General features: G+C 43.0%; 1 protein-coding gene across 3 annotated transcripts; it reads right to left on the bottom strand.

The window, feature by feature from the left end:
• Positions 1–4,877: 4,877 nt before the first annotated feature.
• ZNF879 (zinc finger protein 879) lies at positions 4,878–17,218 on the bottom strand. 3 transcript variants are annotated; one of them, XM_037056642.1, is made up of 5 exons: positions 17,068–17,218; positions 15,450–15,517; positions 13,270–13,396; positions 10,847–10,942; positions 4,878–6,631 (listed from the first exon to the last, which is right to left on the bottom strand). In XM_037056642.1, exons 2-5 carry the CDS (start codon positions 15,480–15,482, stop codon positions 5,184–5,186), a joined length of 1,704 nt encoding a protein of 567 aa, XP_036912537.1. In that variant the 5' UTR covers positions 15,483–15,517; positions 17,068–17,218; the 3' UTR covers positions 4,878–5,183. The 3 variants fall into 3 exon arrangements, with proteins under 3 accessions (XP_036912537.1, XP_036912536.1, XP_036912538.1); XM_037056641.1 differs by having other exon boundaries at positions 16,976–17,071; XM_037056643.1 differs by lacking the exon at positions 10,847–10,942 and having other exon boundaries at positions 16,976–17,072.
• Between the last annotated feature and the right edge of the window lie 1,263 nt (positions 17,219–18,481).

Below are 18,481 nucleotides of genomic sequence, written 5' to 3'. Positions count from 1 at the left end.
GCTCCTTTGTATGTTACTTCCTGTTTCTCCCTTGCTGCCTTCAAGATTCTCTGTCTTGTAATTTTGCCATTTTAATTATGATGTGTCTTGCAGTGGGCTTCCTTGGGTTCCTCTTGATTGGGACCATCTGTGTTTCCTGGATTTGTGTGACTTTTTCTCTCATCAAATTAGGGAAGTTTTCCATCACTACTTTTTCAAACAGGTTTTCTATCCCTTGCTCACCTTCTTCTCCTTCTGGTATCCCTATTATATAGAAATTATTACACCTCATGTTGTCTTGCAGTTCTCTTAACACCTCTTCATTCTTTCTGACCCTCTTTTCCTTTTCTTGCTCATTCTGGGTTTTTTTTTCTACCTTGCCCTCCAGCTCACCGATTCAATCCTCTGCTTCATCTAGCCTGATTTTGATTCCTTCTACTGTGTTCTTCAATTCAAAAATTGTATTCTTTATTTCCTCTGGCCCTTGTTAATAGTTTCTATTTCCTTTTTCATGTTGATATAGTTTGCAGTGAGTTCATCATAGCTCCCCTGTAGTTTTTGGTAATTCTCTGTGAGCTCATTGAGCTTCCTTATAACCATTGCTTTGAAGTCAGTATCTGATAGTTAACTTGCCTCTATTTCACTTAGCATGCTTTCTAATGCTTCCTCCTTTTTTTTCATTTGGGGATTGTTTCTTTGTCTTCCCATTTTTTGAGACTCTTCTTTTTACCCTCTACTTCTTAAATTGATCTGTTCTGACTTCCTGAGTTTATGGTGTGAACTTCTATGGTAAAATACCTGTGAGATTCAGTGGTGCAGTCTCCTTGGTCTCCCAAGCTCACTGGTCTTGGGCCATCATTTATGTCAGCTCTCTATCTGTCTTTGGTTTTTTATTGTTGTTGGGTCTTTCTTTGGTGGGTCCTTTCCTCCATCTGGTTAACTGAGGGTCACTCCATCCACCATGTTTTGTATTCTGTTGTGCAAATATAGACAGGTTTTGTTGAAGCTGGTTCTTTTGTCTGTACAAGGTTTTGAGGCTTCCCTCTCACTTTTGTTCAGTTGTTTGTTCTGGGTAATTTCTCCACCATTTAGTTGCACTTCTATATTGGTCCTGGGTGGAGGTTAGTGTGCTTTCCACTCACTCCTTCACCTTCTTCCATTATTATCTGTTGGTGGTTCCTTTTTGGAAGATTTTCTCTTCCAGCCAGTATACTGGTGTTCACAGCTTCCACCCACTCTTTTATGTGAGCAGGTGGAGGGGGAAGGCAAAATGGATTAAGACAGCAAGTGTATATTCTGTAGTATTTAAAGTACCAGCCTATAGAGAAGAGATAGGAGATCCTTTGGATATATATACTGTTAACTGTGATATTTCACCCAACTAGCTACTTTTTAGATAGGGTAGAAAAAACATAAGACTCTTTTGGGGGGTAGGGGGATTTCAAGTTGGATCTAGAAAGCAGTGAGCTTGTAGGAGGTCAGAGTATGAGATATAGTGAGGGTAAAGGACAGAAAATAGGTGTAGTGTGAGACAGAACAGAGTTAACCACAACAGTAAGAAAGTTCTAGAAACAGTGAAGTGAGCTAAGATCCAGGAGGAGTGCTGTGTAATATTTACAATTGTACAAAACAGCAATTATCTACAATAGTAATGGAGCAACAGTCATATGACAGAATCTATGGAATCCAAATAACAAAAATAGGAAGTATAAGACCTAGAGTACTGTGCTATTGGAATACAAGTGAAGTGAAAGACAGAAAATTAAAAATACACTATGAAACAGAGAACAAGGAAAACCAAACAATGCAATTCAACAAAAGGAAGAAGACTAAACAAAAGAAGAGAAATAAAAAATAGTAATACAAGATGTAAAAACAGTGAAAAAATAATACAAATATACACTAACTTGCAAGTTCTCTGGCACAGCAAAGTGAAATTTGTCTCACTGTCACAGTTGTTGGGTTGACCACTTTTTGGGTCTAACTGTGGTCCTTTCATAGTTCCAGGTAAAGGAAGGGAGGGAGGCAGGAAGGAAAGATGGAAGGAAGGGGAAAAAAGCCTCCTGCTGGATTTAAACTGGTCAAGCCAGTTCTGCTGGTCTTCCTGGCTGCAGCAGGCTGGCGGGGGGGGGGGGGAGAGGGGATTCATTTTGCTCTTCTCCCTTCCTGTGATTTTACAGAAATGGGGATCAAGTTTGAGCTACTCTTTGCAGTTGCCTAGGCACCAGCCCAGTTCCTCAGTTCGCTGCCCAGCCCCCAGTGCCCTTCTACACCCGGTCTTTGCCTTCAGTCTACCAGTTGGTGCTGTCCTTGATGTGCATCAATTAGGGGCAACTTACACACCAACTTCTTGCTCTTTGCTGTCCTAGATGCCAGGGACTCTCAGTCTCTTCTGGATAGTTCTGCTCCCCCACTGATTTAAATCTTTCAGGGGATTGCTGACTCCCTGAGGCCTGCTGTCCTCTCCTTGGGGGGTGGGAAGAGGGTGGTCTCTGCCTTCCCTAGTGAGCCAGTTGGTCCTGCAGGGTGGGGGCACCACTGTTGTTGTGGCAGTGGACACAGGTGCATGCCTCCTCTGCTGCTCCGGCCAGGGTAGTGGGGTCAGGTGCACAGTGCCTCTGGGTGAAGGGGTCAGGGTGGTCTGTCCCAGGGGCTGTGTGGGTAAGCACTCAGCCTCCACTGCTGGGGCCGGACTGGCAGCCACCAGGCCACGGGTTTGGGCACACACCACCCCTAGGGCTTCAGGAATGAGCACACTGCCTCCACTGCTGCTGTGGCGACCAGGGCTGATTAAGTTTTAACATGGGTGAATGGTGAATTTTGGTTGCTTTTTCTGCATTTGATGAGCAGATTTCTCTCCTTTAACCTATTAACGCAGTGCTATAGCATCTCCAAGTTTTCAAATGCTAAAAGAACCATGCATTTCCATGAAAAATACCTACATTCACCATGATATATTAAATTTTTAGGTACTTGCTAGCTTTGTTTAGGATTTTTACTTTCTGTTCATGGATATTGGGCTTAATTTTCCTTTCTTGTGCTTCCCTGTCTCATTTAGGTGTATTCAAAGCATTGTGCTAATATACTTTCTTCTCTGGAAGACTTTGCATAAGACTTAAACTATATTATTGCAAGTTTGATACACCTCACCCTAAAAATAACAGGACCTAATATTTTATTTAAATATAATGTGTGTGTGTGTGTGTGTGTGTGTGTGTGTGTGTGTGTGTATAGAGACCAGTTGGTCATTGAGTGGGGGGGGGGGGTTCTTTTGCTTGCCAATTTGGGGACTATTGATACTTGAGGAATGCTGAAGTCTAAAAGTTTGTAACAAGTGTGACTCAACTGAGCATGATCCTGCAAAGCGAAAGGTCGTCAGTTCAATTCCTGGTCAAGGCACATGTCTGGGTTGCGGGCCCAGTCCCTGGTTGGGGATGCATGCAAGAGGCAACCAACTGTACACATCTGTTTTTCTCCCTCTTCCCCTATGTCTAAAAAGAAATCTTTTTTTGAAAGTTTGTGTCCCTTCAAAACTTGTATGTTGAAATCCTAAACCCCAAGGCAATGGTATTAGAAAACAGAGCCTTTGTAAGGTGATTACCACATGGTGGAACACTCATGAATGCAGTTAGTGTCCTTTTAAAAGGCCCTACCTGTCTCCTTCATCATGTAAGAACATGGGCAGCACTTGCTATAGAGCTGGTAGAGGGCCTAAACCAGAACACAACCACGCTGGTACCTTGATCTTGGACTTCAATAGCGACAGCCTTCAATAGTGTGGAATTGAATGTTTATAAGCCACCCAGTCTGTGTCATTTTGTCATTGCATTATTAAGGCAGAGAAGTTATATTTTCGTAGAAATTTACCCAGAAATTAGAGAATTTAAAAGAATGGTGGTGGGAAGAAGGGCCTTGCAGACAAAGCATTAATAACCCAGAAAAGTTTGTTCCTTACAATCCTAAAACACTAAGATTCGATGGTCCCAAGAGGCAGAAAATGAATTCAATGATTTTTGCTTTGCTTACATTCCACCCCCAATAGCACCTCTTCTGGGCTTTTTAAAAAACAAAATGCGTACTTCAGTCCTTAAGTGCTTCCTACTCCTGATAAATTAGGCAAAACTAGATGTTGGCCTCTGTAAAGGCCAATAATTTTAGTCTGACTTGTGAGATAACTGTTTTTTAACTTACTCAAATTACATTTCAGAAATGCTAAAGTAGACTTACTTGTTGAAGGATGTACTAGTCCATTTTTGTAGAAAAAAGCATCAGAACTTAGAGCCTGGTTTTTTCTAGTAGCCTGTGGAGTGCAGGGAGGGAGCAAGCACCACGCAATGGCACAGAAAGGTGCCTGGCTCACTTTACTAACAGGGAGGATACCCAGGTCCCATATTGGTCCTGTGCAGGAAACAGGCACAGCCTGATGGGCCAAGAGTTGTAGATTAACTTGCAAAAGCTACAGTTGTCTGAACCTTTTCCAACTTAATACACCAAAGATCATTACTTTACAAGAAAACAAGTGAAATACCATGTATTTTGTGACCTAAACTAAAGTAACTTTACATCTGATTTAGAGTTTGAAACAAGTAGTCAGGGAGTAAACTCACAAGACTACATACCTGCACAATTTTCTTTTCAAGTGGATGGCTTAGAAAACAGGGTAGAAACAACCCAAAAGTTTTAACAACCACCAAGTACAGAAGCCGCTTTTAAATAAAAAAGCATGTTTAGTGAAAGTTGAGGTAGCTAGAGGTCACCTGCTTACATTTCTCCTCCAAAACATTCTTCTTGGTACAACTGGCTTGCATACACTTAAATATAATTTTAAAAAATAGGTTTCCAAATTAATCTGAAATTTAGATTTTATGACTGCACTTTTACAGGTCACCATGCTTCCCAGTGATGCTTGTGAAACCTGGTGACTGTTACCACACATTAGCAGAAAGAAAATACTGACCCTTTAATTTATAAATTCTCTATTTTATAGTCAATAATAACTTAACACACACAAAAAAAATTTTAGACAGTTTCCTAATATTCCTAAGGTTATCCTGCATCATGTAGTCTCTTGATATCTGATCAGGTCTATATTCTGAAATTTAACCCATAATTAAGTACTTTTAATCACTTTCTCCTCAGGATGAATTCTTTGATATTCAATATGGAATGAACTTCAGTTGAAAGATTTTCCACATGCATTTTACTTACAGTTTTCCTCCAGTATGAGTCCTCTGGTGATTAGTAAGGGAAGAGCTCTGACTAAAAGCTTTCCCACATTCTTTACATTTATAAGGCTTTTCTCCTGTATGAATTCTCATGTGTGTCATAAGGGATGAACTTTGTCTGAAGGCTTTCCCACACACTTTACAGTTAAATGGTTTCTCCCCCGTGTGAATTCTCTGGTGCTGAATTAGAGCTGAGCTTTGGTTGAAGGCCTTTTCACAGTCATTACATTTATACGGTTTCTCTCCAGTGTGAATTTTTCGATGAGTGTTAACTGCTGAGTGGGAACTGAAGGCTTTTCCACATTCTTTACAATTATATGGTTTCTCTCCAGTATGAATTCTATTGTGTATATTAAGTCGTGAAATCCAGGAGAAAGCTTTTCCACACTCATTACATTTGTATGGTTTTTCTCCAGTATGAATTCTTTGATGTTGTATGAGAGCTGAGCTTTGGCTGAAGGCTTTCCCACATTCTTTACACGCATAAGGTTTCTCACCTGTGTGAATTCTCTGATGTATAATGAGAGCTGAATGGTAACTGAATACTTTCCCACACTCATTACAATTAAAGGGTTTCTCTCCAGTATGAATTCTATGGTGTCTACTTAGCCGTGATATTGAAGTAAAGGCTTTCCCACACTGGCTACATTCATATGGTTTCTCTCCAGTATGAATTCTATGATGCTGAATTAGAGATGAGCATTGGCTAAAGGCTCTCCCGCATTCATTGCACTTATAGGGCTTTTCCCCTGTGTGAATTCGCTGGTGATTATTAAGAGATGAGCTACCTTTAAATGTTTTCCCACACTCATTACATTTATAGGGTCTCTCTCCAGTGTGCATCCTCTGATGTCCAATGAGAGATGTAGTGAAACTGAACGCTTTCCCACAGTCACTGCATATGTAAGGTTTCTCTCCAGTATGAACTCTCAGGTGCTGAGTCAGGGACGAGCTTTGGCTGAAGGCTTTCCTACATTCCTTACATTTATAGAGCTTCTCTCCAGTGTGGATTCTCTGATGTTTACTCAGGGAAGAACTGTGGAGGAAGATTTTTCCACATATGTTACATTTGTAACATTTTCGCACTGTACTGACTCCCAGTTGTTTAAATAGAATTGAATACTGCTGTGAATGGGGTTTCCTTCCTCTGGAAACAATTCTGGGTTTCCTAATAATGGATGATATTAGACCAAGATTTTTCTCAAGTTCAATACCTATGAAGTTCCTCTCCTTTGTGTAGGATTTTTTTATGGTAATTGAGACTTTCCTGAAAGGTTTGTTCTTTTTGCCTTGCTGCTTCTCCAGCTTGTCCTCATTTATGTAGGTTTCCTCCAGCTTGAAGTTAAAAGTACCATCACCTATGAGTTTACTCATTACTTCCTGATAGTCTTCTTTGGAAAATGTGGTTTCAAACAAGCTCTCCCACCCTAAAACAAATAAAACATGTAAGTCTTTCTTGCACTGAGAATAAATAAAAGTGACACCAAAATATACAAGGATCACTAACAAATATATGCTCAGAACCTAAACAAATATAGAAGTGATGAGAACCCTACAAAAACAAGAATGAGGTGATGTATAAGGGTGAACAAGCTGGTATTTTAAACTGCATGATAAGAAAATTAAATTAGACATGAGATATAACTAGCAAGAGCTGGCCGTGTAACACATGTTTTTATACACACATGTTTATACCCACATATTTTTATACCCACATTTATACCCAAACATGTGGGTCTAAAAATAACTCCAGTCAGAAAAAAACTGTGTGTTTGAGAAACACAAAGAAGTCCAGTTTAAGCAAGAGGGAACAAAGGAGGAGTGCTTCAAGGTGAAGAGGTGGGCAAGGGCTGTGTCATGTGGGGCCTTCTAAGATCTAGAAAGGCATTTGGAATTTCTTATAAGGATCACTGGGAGTAAGGAGGGATACAATTTTGTTGAAGAATAACTATGGTCTGGTGACATATGGACTGTCAATGGGAGTGAGGGCAAAGTAAACAAGGGCAGATGGGCAGCAGCCAGTTAGGAGGCTGACAAAACCCTCCCAGATGGAGGAGATGGCAATTTGCAGTGGCATGGCGGTGGAGGTGGGCACATTTGGGCTGCTTTGGAGGTAGAGGTGATTGGCGTCTTCACCTACTAACAGTGTGTGCAGAGTAAGTGAAAGAGGATGCAAGAGCAATACCTAGCTTCTGGCCTGAACAGCTCAATGGAGACAGGGCCAGGTGATGATATGGGAAAATTAAGAGAACAGTACTTTCCAAGGATAATTCTGTCCACTTTTTTGATTAGTTAGGATACAGTGCAAGAAACAAAATTGGTGATTTGAAAGGAATAAATGTATTTTATGAAAGAGGTTTTATTTCCTTAAAAAGAAAGGAAATATACAATCATGAGAAAAATTCAGAAAACTATAAAAATGAAACTGTTCCTTAAAAAGAAAGGAAATATACAATCATGAGAAAAATTCAGAAAACTATAAAAATGAAACTGTAGTTCACCCATAAACACATCATGCAATGTAATCACTATTATTACATGTGAAATTTAGCACACCAGATTTTTTTTGCATATTAAAAAAATCTTTTATTTAAGAAATAAAAACAGACTGAAACTAAATTTCTCCCTTCCCACTCTTCACTTAAAAAAACAAACTGGGTTTTTCCCCATGTAGATAAATGTAGGATGACACCATCCTTTTAAGGGCTGTGTAATATTCAAGTCATGGAAACATCATAATTTACTAAATTCCCCTCTGAAAGTCATTTAGATTTCTTCTTTCCCATGTTGTGATCCCTCATGTTGTGCCCCAGCTGGTGTGACTCAGTGGATTGAGCACCCGCACATTCTTTTACACATTCTTTGCAACTTTGCACAATTACAGAATTATTTTCTTAAGACAAATTTCCAAACCTGGGATTGACTTTTTTTTTTAGTATTTTTCTTTTTTTTATTTATATTTTATTTATTTATTTATCTTTAGAGGGGAAGGGAAGGAGAGAGGGAGAGAAATATCAATGTATGGTTGCCTCTGCCGAGGACACACAATGTATCGTGTGTCCCCTGCCAGGAACTGGCCTGCAACCCAGGCATGTGCCCTGACTGGGAATCGAACCACGATCCTCTGGTTCGCAGGCCTGTGCTCAATCCACTGAGCTACACTAGCCAGGGCCTGGAATTGATTTTAATGAAGCGAGGTAGACTGTACCTATCAAAATCCCACTAAAGATACTGCATGACAGTACGGGAAAGGTGGATAACATGTCTGACTACAAATGAGAAGATTCTAAAGATCCTCAGAGAGTAGCAAAACATTAGATATATATTTCTTAATTTCTGGTAATTTAATAAAAAAAAAGTCAACACTGTTTTAGTTTGAATTTCATTAATTATAATGGGGTTGAGTAGTTTTGAAAAAAATCCTTTGTGAATTTTGAATTCCCATTCCTTGCCTTTTTAATCACAATACTCATGCCTTTGTACTGTAATTACTCTCTGGACTTTTTATCTTTGTATCATACCTCTGTATCTACAGGCACAGCAGTAATATCAACAGGGAAAAACTAAAAACTACAATTCCTAAAAGACTGTTCCAAATAAAATACAGCTTAACAATACAACAGTCTTTTCAAAGAGGTAGGCCTCTACTTCATGAGGGTTGAATAACTGAAGGACATTCCCAATTAAAAACAGGCTCAAGAACAACATGTATAATCAATCTCTCTGTTTTGCTCCATCTGTGTGCATCTGTCTCTCTCATGCACAAACACACTCAAACAATACTCACACAGTCTGAAAGGATTAATGGTAAAATACCAGCAAAGGTGCATCGTGGTTGGTAAAATTTCAAGGGGATCTCCTTTTCCAGCTCCTCTTATTTATAATACTATGTATACCTTGTACAAATAAATGCATATTGAAGAATTAGAGGCCATTTGACACTAATGATTTTTCTGACAACCAGAAAGCTCAGAGTTAAATCAGAAACTTATCCTGGCTACCCATTTTGGTACTTTCTACAGATATATGTACTTTCTAGAGCTCTGAATGAATTTCTATTTTATTTTATCATTTTTCTTGCAGTCAGCTTCCTTGAGTTATTAGTAGAATGTGCCAGAGTATATGTAAAACGTGTAGTAGAAAAAAAGGTTCCTGAACTGAAAAATGAAAAAGACTTGGCTCTTCAAAGCAAAGGGCCTAGAGAGTGCCAAACAACAGTATTAAGAAATATAAATAAACACCCTGATATAACCTAATGAATTCTGACTTCCAAAGATAAAGAGGATATCCTATCATTTGAGACAGGAGGTCAAAAAAAAGGGGGGGGGGAATTTCTATACAGGAATAGAGGAAGCAGGATCACACTAACAGATTCTTTAGCAACAAGAGATTCTGTAGCACTCCAAATACAGTGGAGCACAATTTGAGCACTTCTGGGGGAAAACCTGATGCCAGAATTCTAGATCCAAACATAATTCCCACGGGAGAGGTAAAAAAACTGACTTTAGACAAGCACAAACATAGTACATGTGAACCTTTCTAAAAACATTGTTTAAGAACATATTCTAGTCAAACCAAACAAAGATGTGAAGACAGTTTCTGAAAGGAAACACAAGACTGAGCAGACACAGAAAGCTTGCCTCCTGCCATCAAGAGAATTAAATGCTGGCCCTAGCTGGTTTGGTTCAGTGGTTTGAGTGCCAGCCTGTAAACCAAAGGGTCACTGGTTCGATTTCTGGTCAGGGTACATGCCTAGGTTGCAGGCCAGGTCTGCGGTTGGGGGCATGCAAGAGGCAGCCAATAGATGTTTCTCTCTTCCTCTCCCTCTACCCCTCTAAAAAGAAATAAATGGTTTTTTTTAAGATAAATAAATGCTGGATAAGCAGCAAAACTCAAAGGAGAGAGCCATCCTCTGGTGCCAGAAACAAAGATAAAATTCAAAGTAGAACAGACAGTGAGAGCTCATGACCCAGCAACCCATGGAATTCTGGCGACTGAGACCTAAGTCTTGGTAGCTGGGGTCTGGAACATATTATCTTGAAAATTTTCACACAAAAGATTTAGGAGAAAGGCATGATGAATATCTGCAAACCTTCTGCCTACATTTCATAACTGTTACCATTTTGCTACCCCTGCTCTCTCTCCCCCATGTTGTATGTGAATACAGGCAAAGCTTCTTTTCAGCTGAATTATGTGTAGTAAGTTGTAAACCAGAAAATCAAAGCAAAAACCCAATATGGAACAATGAGATTGTATTTAGTGTTAAAAGGTATGGGAAAACCACAAAAAGGAAACAACTTAAGAAAATACTCCAATAAAAGCACACAAAAAAGAGGGAGACAAACCTTCACACACTATATATTATATTATATATTCTGCACTCAAATTACAAAGTGTATTTGTAATTTGTATTTTTTTAAAAGTACAATCCAAATTGGAAGAATCCATCTCCTCCTCTGAACCTCCTACATCAAGTACTCAAAAGGTAAGACTATGAAGCTACATCCTTCCCAGCATTTCCTACCTGGCCAGGCCCATCAGCAAGGACCCTGGTCAGTATCAGCTGAGAGTGGCCTCCTGGCTGACCTGCAGCATCCCACAGATAGACCAGGTAGGCCCATTCCCCAGGGACCGTCACTCACCTAGACATGCACTGCAGGAAAGTCCATTTCCCACCATCCAGGGGTCTTTCCCTTGCTGTAACTGGAAGATAACCTTTGGTTTGGAAAACAGAATCCCTGTGTGTGAGCAAGAAAAAGAGAATGAGGACTTCCGCCAAGATGGAGGCATAGGTGGAAACACTGTACCTTCTCCCACAACCAAGTTTGAATACAACAAAGGTTTAGTAAACAAAGACGCAGCCAAAGAACAGAAAACTGAACTATACGGAAATCCGACAACAAGGAACTGTTCAACCGGGACCAGTAAGAGGGGTGGAGCCAGCATCGGAGCAAGGTCGGGCAAGAAGGATCCCCGGACCCAGGTGACCCAGGCAACCCAGGAGCACGGGCAGCCAGGGTAGCATCTCAGACTCGGTGACAGTGCAGGGCAGGCTGAGCGCGGTTGCACATTCGCACGCACAGATAAACCGAGCAAAGGAGTGAGCACTGAGAGAGACCACGCAGGCCCCAGCGGTGGGAGGAGGCAAAGGGGACCGCCATTGATTTCCTTTGACCCTACCCCCACATACAGCGTCACAACCCAGTGACTGAGTTGCCCTGCCCTGGTGAACACCTAGGGCTCCGCTCCTCATATGAAACAGGCACAAACAGTCCAAAATATGGCTCAAGAAGAACTCAAAGTCCCAGAGCCAATAACTCTAAGCGACCAAGAAATTGCCAGCCTCTCAGAAGCACAATTCGAGACACTGTTTATCAGGATGCTCACAGAACTGGTTGATTATAGTCACAAATTAGGGGAACATATGAAGACTAAACTAACTGAAATGAAGGGAAATGCACAGGAAACCAATAGTGATGGAAAGGAAACTGGGACTCAAATCGAGGGAGTAGACCAGAAGGAAGAAAAAAATGACCAAACAGAAAAGAATGAAGAAACAAGAATTCAAAAAAATGAGGAGAGGTTTAGGAACCTCCAGGACATCTTTAAACCTTCCGACATCCTAATTATAGGGGTACCAGAAGGGGAAGAGAAAGAGCAAGTGGAAAACTTATTTGAACAAATAATAAAGGAGAACTTCCTCAATCTGGCAAAGGCAATAGATTCCAGGAAATCCAGGAAGCTCAGAGAGTCCCAAACAAGTTGGACCCAAGAAGGAACACACCAAGGCACATCATAATTACATTGCCCAAGATTAAAATGAAGGAGAGAATCCTAGAAGCAGCAAGAGATAAGGGGACAGTCACTTACAAAGGAGTTCCCATCAGACTGTCAGCTGATTTCTCAAAAGAGACCTTACAGGCAAGAAGGGGCTGGAAAGAAGTATTCCAAGTCATGAAATCCAAAGACCTACATCCAAGATTGCTCTATCCAGCAAAGCTTTCATTTAGAATGAAAGGACAGATAAAGTGCTTCTCAGATAAGATCAAATTCAAGGAGTTCATCATCACCAAGCCCTTATTATATGAAATGTTAAAGGGACTTATCTAAGAAAAAGAAGATAAAAAATATGAACAGCGAAAGGACAGCAAACTCACCGTTATTAACAACCACACCTAAAACAAAAGCAAACTAAGAGGACAGCTGGATCAGGAGTGGAACCACAGAAATGAAGAACACATGGAGGGTTAGCAACAGGGGGGTGGGAGGAGGAGAAGGGGGGAGAAGGTACAGAAAATAAGTAGCATAGACAGTAGGTAAAAATAGGGGGGAAGGCAAGAATAGTAGGGGAAATATAGAATCTAATGAACTTTGAGACACGTGGTCATGAACTAAAGGGGGGAGTGGTGGTGGAGGGAGTGTGCAGGGTAGAGGAGAATGAAGGGGGGAATAGTACAACAACTGTAACGGTATAATCAATAAAATATATTTTTTAAAATTTAAAAAAAAAAGAAAAAGAGAATGAGTCCATGGCACAGGCACAAACAGCCATCCTGGCCCGTAGATCCAGGCCCAGTGTCTGGGCCAAAAGGACAGTTCAAGGAAAGAGAGAGGTTTGTTCTGAGAGGGGCTTAAACCTGGGTTTCCAGAGAATCAGGAAAAAGGCTAGAGCTTTGGCTGTGTACTCTTCTAAGCTGGAACCTCCTGTGAGTCACAGGGAACAGAGGCCGGGGACAGGAGACGGGAAAAGCACAGAAAGGAGGAATGTCACCAACTCTATCAAGTTGAAACCTTCACAGCAGCTAAGAGGAATAGCAACTGCCACCCTTGAAGCCCACCTACTGCAGTGGCGAACTGAACCTGCCTGAGCCCTCAACGTCCTCCCTGGAGAAAACACCAAGATGCCCCCTCAGCAGAGTGCACATCACCAGGCAGAGTCTTACCCACGGAGCCTGGGTTGAGGCAGGGCCTCACTCAGAGGCCAGAACAAGGCAGGGTCTTACCCATAGAGACCGGGACGAGGCAGGGGCTCAACCAGTGAGCCCAGGACGAGGCCCAGCCTTACCCAGGGACACCAGGCTGTGGTAGTTCTCCAGCATCACCTCCCGGTACAAGGTTCTCTGTGCAGAGTCCAGGCACAGCCACTCGTCCCGGCTGAAGAGCACGGCCACGTCCCCAAACGTCACGAACTCCTGTAACAACAAAGCCACTTCTGCTCACCCAGGACCATCCCCACAAGGGGATGACTGAACAGTAACCCTGCTACCACTCAGGGCCCTGAGCATTTCAAGCCAAACCCTTCCTGATCCCCTCAGTTCCTAAGCACGCATCCATCACACACTTTCTGTACATGAAGCCCTATGCCCTCAGAATCTGAACAGCTGCTAAACAAGACAAGCACTTGAAGTCATTAAACAAACCAGAATGACAGAGATGCAGGCCTTCAGATGTGGAAATGGACAATCATTGAGACCAAACTCTCCTTCTACAGGTGAGGTGTCAACATCAGGTTTTAGAAGGAGACTCTAGCACACTCCCCTCAGGGAGGAACAGATATGCTGGACTGTCCCCACTCTGGGCCATCTTTTCCTCCATCTTTGTGTCCTACGTGAGGGGAGGCCATGAAAATGCCCCAAACACGGCTTTGTCAGGACAGGGCCCAGGCAGTGAGCTGCACGAACCCTTCAAGGGATCGCAGTGCAAAGGCTGCAGACAGAGCCCTCCCATCAACCCAGAGGCCCTTGCCCACCTCTCCCCAGCTTCTCTGGACCACTCACCTCTTTTAAACTAATGGCCCCTTACTTTTCTTATTAAGGATCTTTTTTTTTTAAAGCAACTTAGCAAAGATCAATAGGTAAAAGAAAAAGAAATGTTAAACTTTCTACCACAGAAACAAGTTTTGTTAACTTCTTCTTATGTGTCCTTTCAGACTTTTTACATCCTAAAACGGCTTTATATTTAAACAAAGACAAAAGATCATACAAGTAACTGTTCCACTGCACATTTTATTTGCTGTCCCTTATTTCACTGTACAGACCAATCAGTTCTCGTAACTAATGTACTGGTGGGCGTCTGGGTTATTTCCACTTTAGTTACTCTAAAAATGCTGGCTTGAGCAGCCCTGCAGGTCACCGAGAAAGTGCGCAAAGCTTGCTTTCTTAGGACACATTTCTAAAGGTGTCAGTGTTACATTACAGCGTGCGTTCTCTTTACTGTCCTCCAAAGCCAGGAAGGAGGTTGAAAGGCCAGGAATGTTCCCTGGCCTGCAAGGGCAAACACAAAAATGAGAGGCTGTCTCAGACCTTTCCAATGTGTGTAAATCTTTTTAAAATGGCTAAAAAAGCCTCACCACTCAGGAACGGGTCCTCAAGGACTCATAACCATCTCTTGGAATGTACCAACCTCCAGTTTCCTGGAAGACATGGGCCTAACTTGTTACCTGACAAATTTGTCAAACTGCAAATCTGGATTGGATAATCCGCTCATCTACATTCAAGGAGCTTTCCATCTTTGCGATCTCTTTAGCAGATCCCCTGGGATCTGGCCATTACACTCTGGCCAAACACTCACTCAAATGATTTTTTTTGGTCTCCTATTTTTGTTGAGAAGTTTTCTGGGTTGGAAAGAGATTATGCTTCCCAGGGCCATGAAAGGGCAAAGAAGGGACGACATCACTGCGGACTGGATGCTTCCTTGCTCAGGGAAGGCTCGCTCACTTCCTCCAACCTGTCACCTCTTTCTTCTCCTTTTGCCATCTACGTGAGCCCAGTATTGCTTGTCAGTCTGAACTGCCCAACACTGAGGCACATGTCCCTGACCACACCTACCAACTCAGAGGTCTTCTTTCCTGGTTCCTCCTAGAAAAATCACCTGGACCCTTATCAGGTACTGTTGTGGTTGACTGGGAAGGCAAAGACGCTACCTTTCCTCCATAAATCCCTAATGTTGTGAGGATCATTTGACTCTTCCATATCTTCACCCTTCACGGAGCACAGACACCCTGGATCCCTCACAGAGCTCTGGGTGTGACCATGGATGGGACTTGTGGCCAGCAAGTCAGCAAGGACTTAACTGTTAAGCACAGAACTGACAATAAGTCTGGCAGTGAGGTGAGGAAAACACTTTCCTTACTGAGTCCCTCACCTGTGGCCCTCTGATCCCCCTGGGGCTTCCTGCCTAGACAAGCTCAGCAACAAGTGAACCTCTGAACCCAGAAGGCAGTTCAAGGAAGGAAGCCTCACTCACCTGAGCCTGGGGTAGAAGCAACTCTTTGGCCATTTCCCCCTACCGACTGCCCCGGCTGCAGGAGGCACCTAAAAGGAAGAAGGAAGCTGTGATGCTGCCCACAGTCAGCACTCCCATACTTCAGGCCAGGAAGGCCACCACCACCACACAGGGAGCCCCTGCAGAGGGGACCTCCAGAGAGAGGGGCCCTCAGCATGGCCCCAAACTCCCCGTCAAAGGCCTGCTACCTTCCAGCCAGTGGTTTGTGAATAAAGGGGAATCCAACTAAAGGATGAGAATCATCTGAAAATGCATAAACAGAGTGGAGGGCAGTCAGCCCAGGCTCAAAGGGTTAAAGCAATGAAACATGACAAGAATATTCCACACATCCGCACTTTGATACTTTGAGCTACAATAACTGTAATTATGTCAACAAAAAGAGGGCTACACAGGCCTGACAAGCGCAGGGACCAAAAGTAACCTGAGGACAGTATGCACGGTGACTCCTAACTGACCCACCAACCTTCTCAGTAGGCGAGCCCTGCCTATCATCCTCCTGCAGCTAAGACTCCTCTCTGCCAAGTCAGAGGAACTGGAGTTTCCAGCTCCTTCAAAAAGAGGCCCAAGCCCAGAACTTAACTCGGACCTCCCTGTTGTCACCCTGCTGCCCCCACTGTCTCTCCTCCAGGGACTGCCCTAAGTCCCCAGGCTTCACCCACCAGCGTGAGCGCCGCATGTAACTCTCCATCTTGCTTTCCATCCAGCCCCGACATTTCCCCCACTCTGCTCCTCCTGCCTTCTTAACCTAGTGACCTGCCTTACATTTTTTCCTCTGACTCCGAAAATATGCAAGGGACTGTTATGCCTGCTATTCTCGGAGCATTTCTCAATCCAGAGTCTTGTTTCAAGGCATGTCCTCAAATAGATCCTTATGGGTGTGAAGGCTTCTTTCATTGACAATTTTAATTCTTCAAGTGTCATCTGAAGAGCTTGATGTCCTGTTCAGAAATAGCTAACCCAAAATTCCTGTTCTCTTCTTCTTGGAAGCTGCGCTTCCCTTGTGAAGAGTTATCATAGCTCCCTGTGTGAAAAGAACCATTACCGACCCGCCTTCCCTTTCCCTCCTCCTGAAATCCAAGACTCAGAAGGAATAGCGTCGCTGGCTATAAATGAACTTTAAAGGTAGAGCAAAAGGACATAACAACAACAAAAATAGTTAAATCATTCTAGGAAAACGATGCCAAACAAGCACGGTTTGCAAAAACGGATAAATCTAAAGTAACCTGTGTGCTCTGAGGAAGGGGGAACCAACAAACACTACAAGCCGAAGACCACCACAGGGTTCACGAACCCCGAAACAAGTCTGCTCGCTACAATCTCTCCCTCCGCTACAATCTCTCCCTCCGGCCATTCCTCTCCGCGCCCGGCCCGGCACAGGCCCATGACAAAAGTGGCTGCAGCCCCAACTTCCGGCGTCCCCGGTGCGGCCGCCCCCCACCCCCACCCCAACCCGGCCCCGGCAACGCCCCCTTCTCGGCCGCGTTCACCTGCCGAGGCCCGCCGCGGCTTGAGTGCACGGAGCTGGGACTCGGGGTTCTGGCCCCGCCGCAGGAGGTGCACACCCTGGGCCCTCTCTCACAGGTAATCTGCACCCAGAGCCGCCGCGACGGGTCGAGAAGCTGCCAACCTCACGGTAGGCGAGCGGAAGACCTAGCATAAGAACATTTGTCACTGGTAGGCCGCCTAGCGTCAATGCGCCTGCGCACCGGAGAGTCGCGGGGTCCCCAGCTCAAGCACAGCGCTTTTCCTTTTGAACTCTATTTCCCAGACGCAGCCGCGGCAGACACTTCGATTGTCACCGAGAAGAGCCAATAGCAACAGGGCTGGAGAATGCTCCCTGCCCGAAGCTGGGGAAGGTTGACCTATGTCTTGTAGCATTATCTTTAACTGCTCCTCTCGTGCACCCTTTTATTCCTGATTATAATGCCAATGATGATAAGAGGGAAATATGATAATGTATTTTACAATGTGGAATATTACACACTCTCTGATGCTTATTCTTGGTTGGTAAGAGAAGTGTTCAAGTCTTAAAATTTTTTGTCTAAATTGTATCTAAATTTTGTGGCTTATAAAAGACATATTTTTAACTGGCTTTCACATTAGGTAAAAACAAAAACAGAAACCCAGTAAGTCCCTTTTCGTAACACTCATTCTTTTAAAACGGTTGATTGTAACCCTAAAGCTTGTCTTCAGCTTCAACCACAATCCCCTTCTTCAAACTGCATTTCTGTGACTGGCACCGCACTTACCGAATAGCATGAGCTCAATATGTTAAATAAATGATTTTTTAAATATTCAACATTACAGCTTACAAAGGCAAGCCTAATTCTGAAGGGCACTTGAAGGTAGAAAATAGATTAACTAAATATGCCAGGAAATTGTGAAAAATAAATCTGGGATCACAATGTTGCAATAAGATCATTTCAAAGTGAAAAGTGATTAAAATTGGACACATGAGTTTTTTTGTGTTGATAAAAGATACACATGACTAACCATTAGGGAAATGCAAATCAAAACCATAATGAGAGCCCTGGCTGGTGTGGCTCAGTGGGTCGGTCCTCATCCTGCAAAACCAAGGTCACCTGTTTGACTCTGGGGCAGGGCACATGCCTGAGTTGCTCGCCATGTCCTTGGCTGGGGGCGTGAGAGAGGCAACAGATTAGTGTTTCTCTTGGACAGCTATGTTTCCCTCTCTCCCCCTCTCTATAAAAATAAATAAAAATAAAATATTTTTTAAAGGCTCAGTGAAAGCTCTGGCTGTGTTGGCTCAGTTGGTTGGAGCATCCTGTAATGCACAAAAAATAAGGTTGTGAGTTCCATTCTGGTCCTGGCATGTATGGGAAGCAGCAATCTCTCCCCCCTTCCGTTAGGTGAGGATTTTAAAAAATAACAATAAAAATTAAAATCACAATGGGATATCAGTTCACACCTATTAGTGTGGCTGCTGTGAAAACAAAACAATGCCATATAGAAAACAAGTGCTGATGAAGACC

This window comes from Sturnira hondurensis, unplaced genomic scaffold (assembly GCF_014824575.4).
Source record: "Sturnira hondurensis isolate 20B ecotype Veracruz unplaced genomic scaffold, ASM1482457v3 Scaffold0009087, whole genome shotgun sequence".
NCBI classification, from domain to species: domain Eukaryota; kingdom Metazoa; phylum Chordata; class Mammalia; order Chiroptera; family Phyllostomidae; genus Sturnira; species Sturnira hondurensis.
Note: the sequence above shows the minus strand (reverse complement) of the source record. Positions and strands in the feature narration are given on the sequence as shown.